Here is a 2,294-nt window from a genome sequence, read left to right on the forward strand (position 1 = left end):
CACATACTGTTGGTCATAATGGGTAATTATCATGAAGATGAATTTATAAATTCCAAATATAGTAACTAAAGAAATGACTGAATCATAGTTATGCATTTTTCTGTAATTTAGTCATATTATTTGTCATCATTATTAATACACAACATTAATAAAGGAGCCACAATATGAAATCTGCTTGGAAAATTCCAAGAGACAGTGAAGAATAATGTAACAGCACTACATAGGATTTAAATTTACTTGATTCTTCCAAAATGAATAATACTACACTGTACCAACATAAATGTAGCAGTTTTCCCTGTATTATTTTTTTATTGGTGTGTATTCTTTCAAATCCCAAATGGATACTGAAAAAACTAACTCTCAAGGCCGTATGCCTGTCTGTCTGTGCAAGTAAGTCAGTTCAGGGTTTATTTTAAAATCAAGACGTACTAATATTGTTATACTTCTCATATATATTTGATAATATCAGTGTCAAGGAGTTCCATTATTTAATATTATTTGGAGGACCTAGTGAAGAATTATTTGACTCACTTTTTAAAATTGGTCAGTGGAGTACATCATCTTGGGAAGAACTGGGTATTTCATAAAACGTCTTTCATTTGGCTCTATTCGTAATAGCAGAACTTCAGCTTTTCCAAGATTTTCCGTTTTTGTAGAAAATCTGTAACATGCACATGAATAGGTAAGAACTGGTCAATGAGAGGAAAGTCATATTGAAATAATGTGAGCATTCTCACTGAAAAGTCTCTGAGGCTGCTATTATTATGTGAATATAAACACAAATTACTAAGAGGATAGAAACCGGCGTGTGGCTCCATTCCTGTGTTTATCTTCTCAACTTTGCAGATGGAGGTTTCGTTATTCTCTGTGTGTGTTGTTCCTGTGTTGTTTTCCCTTTTCCCTGCTGTGATATTATCTTTTGTTCTGGAGTTCTCATTAACTATACTGTGGGAGACTTATTTTTATGTTATTATCTCAATGGCTTCCTACAATATAACTTCTCCTTAGCTTTTCCTCAAGTGTGTGAATCCAAATGGAGTTCTCCATATTCTGAATGTCCAACACCTCCTCATGCTTGGTACATACTGTTCCTTCCTGGCTGTTTCAACAGTGTCGCATTTTAACTGTTCACTTGTCTTTGTGGTACACTGAGTTGGCTGGAAAACAAAGACGTTAATATGCTTGCAATCTATTAGATATTTTAAATATAGTAAAATATAATGAATGAATGCCCAAAGAATGATTTAAGTGATATAGTATATTCCCAGAGAAGTAATGAGCATTATGAGAACAGGAATTACAATTTCTTAAAATCCTATTCAACTAGTATAGAACTTTGAATACAGTAGGAAGCTTAATCATATGTGTGACTGATGAATTTAAATATTTTTATGAATACTAAGTTGACATTGGATGATTGTCATTGGGGAAGGTAGTGGACTTTCAAATAGCTTTCACTGCCTGTGGAATCACCCTTTTACAAACAAATGAATCTTAGAGTAATGTTTCCTTTACTTACAAAAGATTTTGCAGTTATAGTTGATTACAAAGTTAATAATTTTGACTTGTATAGTTAAATATGTATATATATACTATTATTGGGACTTATCTATAAATTGCATGAATTACAATATGTTGGGTGCAGTTATATTTGCAATTCAACAAGAATTGGTAAGAAAGTCAGATATATATTAACTCTCTGCATATTGATAAATAGCACTTGAAATGCAGTGGTTTTGACTTGATGCTAGAAGAGAAAAATATTGGTTTTTGAATCGTATATATTTTCACTGTAATCATTTTACCTGGAAGAAAAACATTTTTGCTGTAACAGTTTATGTTTCAAGAATAAATACAGTGATATATTTTTGAATATTTTGTATATTGATGTATTCCTCTTCTAGGAGGAAATTCTGAAACCACACCAGCTGAAGCAGTGTGGCTGATTCTACCCAGATCACTTTATTAAGTAATGTGTCTTTCATTTTTCACTACTTCAGCTATACTCAGCGTGTGGTTGGAAATGGAATCAAAGCCCAATCTGGAAATCCTGAAGTCAAAGTCAAAGGATCTGATCCAGTAATAAATCAGATAATTGATAAACTAAAGCATATAATACAGGTAAGTGCTGAGCCTATATTAATTTATATACTCAATAGTAAATAATATGTAGTTATTTCCTATGATAATTGATATCTTTGTTAATTATATCTGGTAATTCTACCTGAAAGTGAATATTGGAATAACTTGTATCTAGGATTTCAGAAATACTTAGTTGTATGCTTGTCATTTAG

At 31.6% G+C, this 2,294-nt stretch overlaps 1 protein-coding gene across 13 annotated transcripts in view; it reads left to right on the forward strand.

Moving 5' to 3' along the window:
- Nucleotides 1–2,294, forward strand: part of Gpc5 (glypican 5) — a 1,453,028-nt gene that overhangs the window by 501,915 nt on the left and 948,819 nt on the right. For all 13 annotated transcript variants that reach the window (XR_015443722.1, XR_015443724.1, XR_015443723.1 and 10 more), the window contains one exon: nucleotides 2,001–2,121. Coding sequence is in view for 10 of the 13 variants with exons in the window: in XM_087192996.1 (XP_087049122.1) it covers nucleotides 2,001–2,121 (121 nt within the window). In the remaining 3 variants the exon portion in view is untranslated. The remainder of the gene's footprint in view (nucleotides 1–2,000; nucleotides 2,122–2,294) is intronic.

This window comes from Heterocephalus glaber, unplaced genomic scaffold (assembly GCF_053883595.1).
Source record: "Heterocephalus glaber isolate CG9 unplaced genomic scaffold, H.glaber_assembly_v1.0 deba00001577, whole genome shotgun sequence".
In the NCBI taxonomy this organism is placed as follows: domain Eukaryota; kingdom Metazoa; phylum Chordata; class Mammalia; order Rodentia; family Bathyergidae; genus Heterocephalus; species Heterocephalus glaber.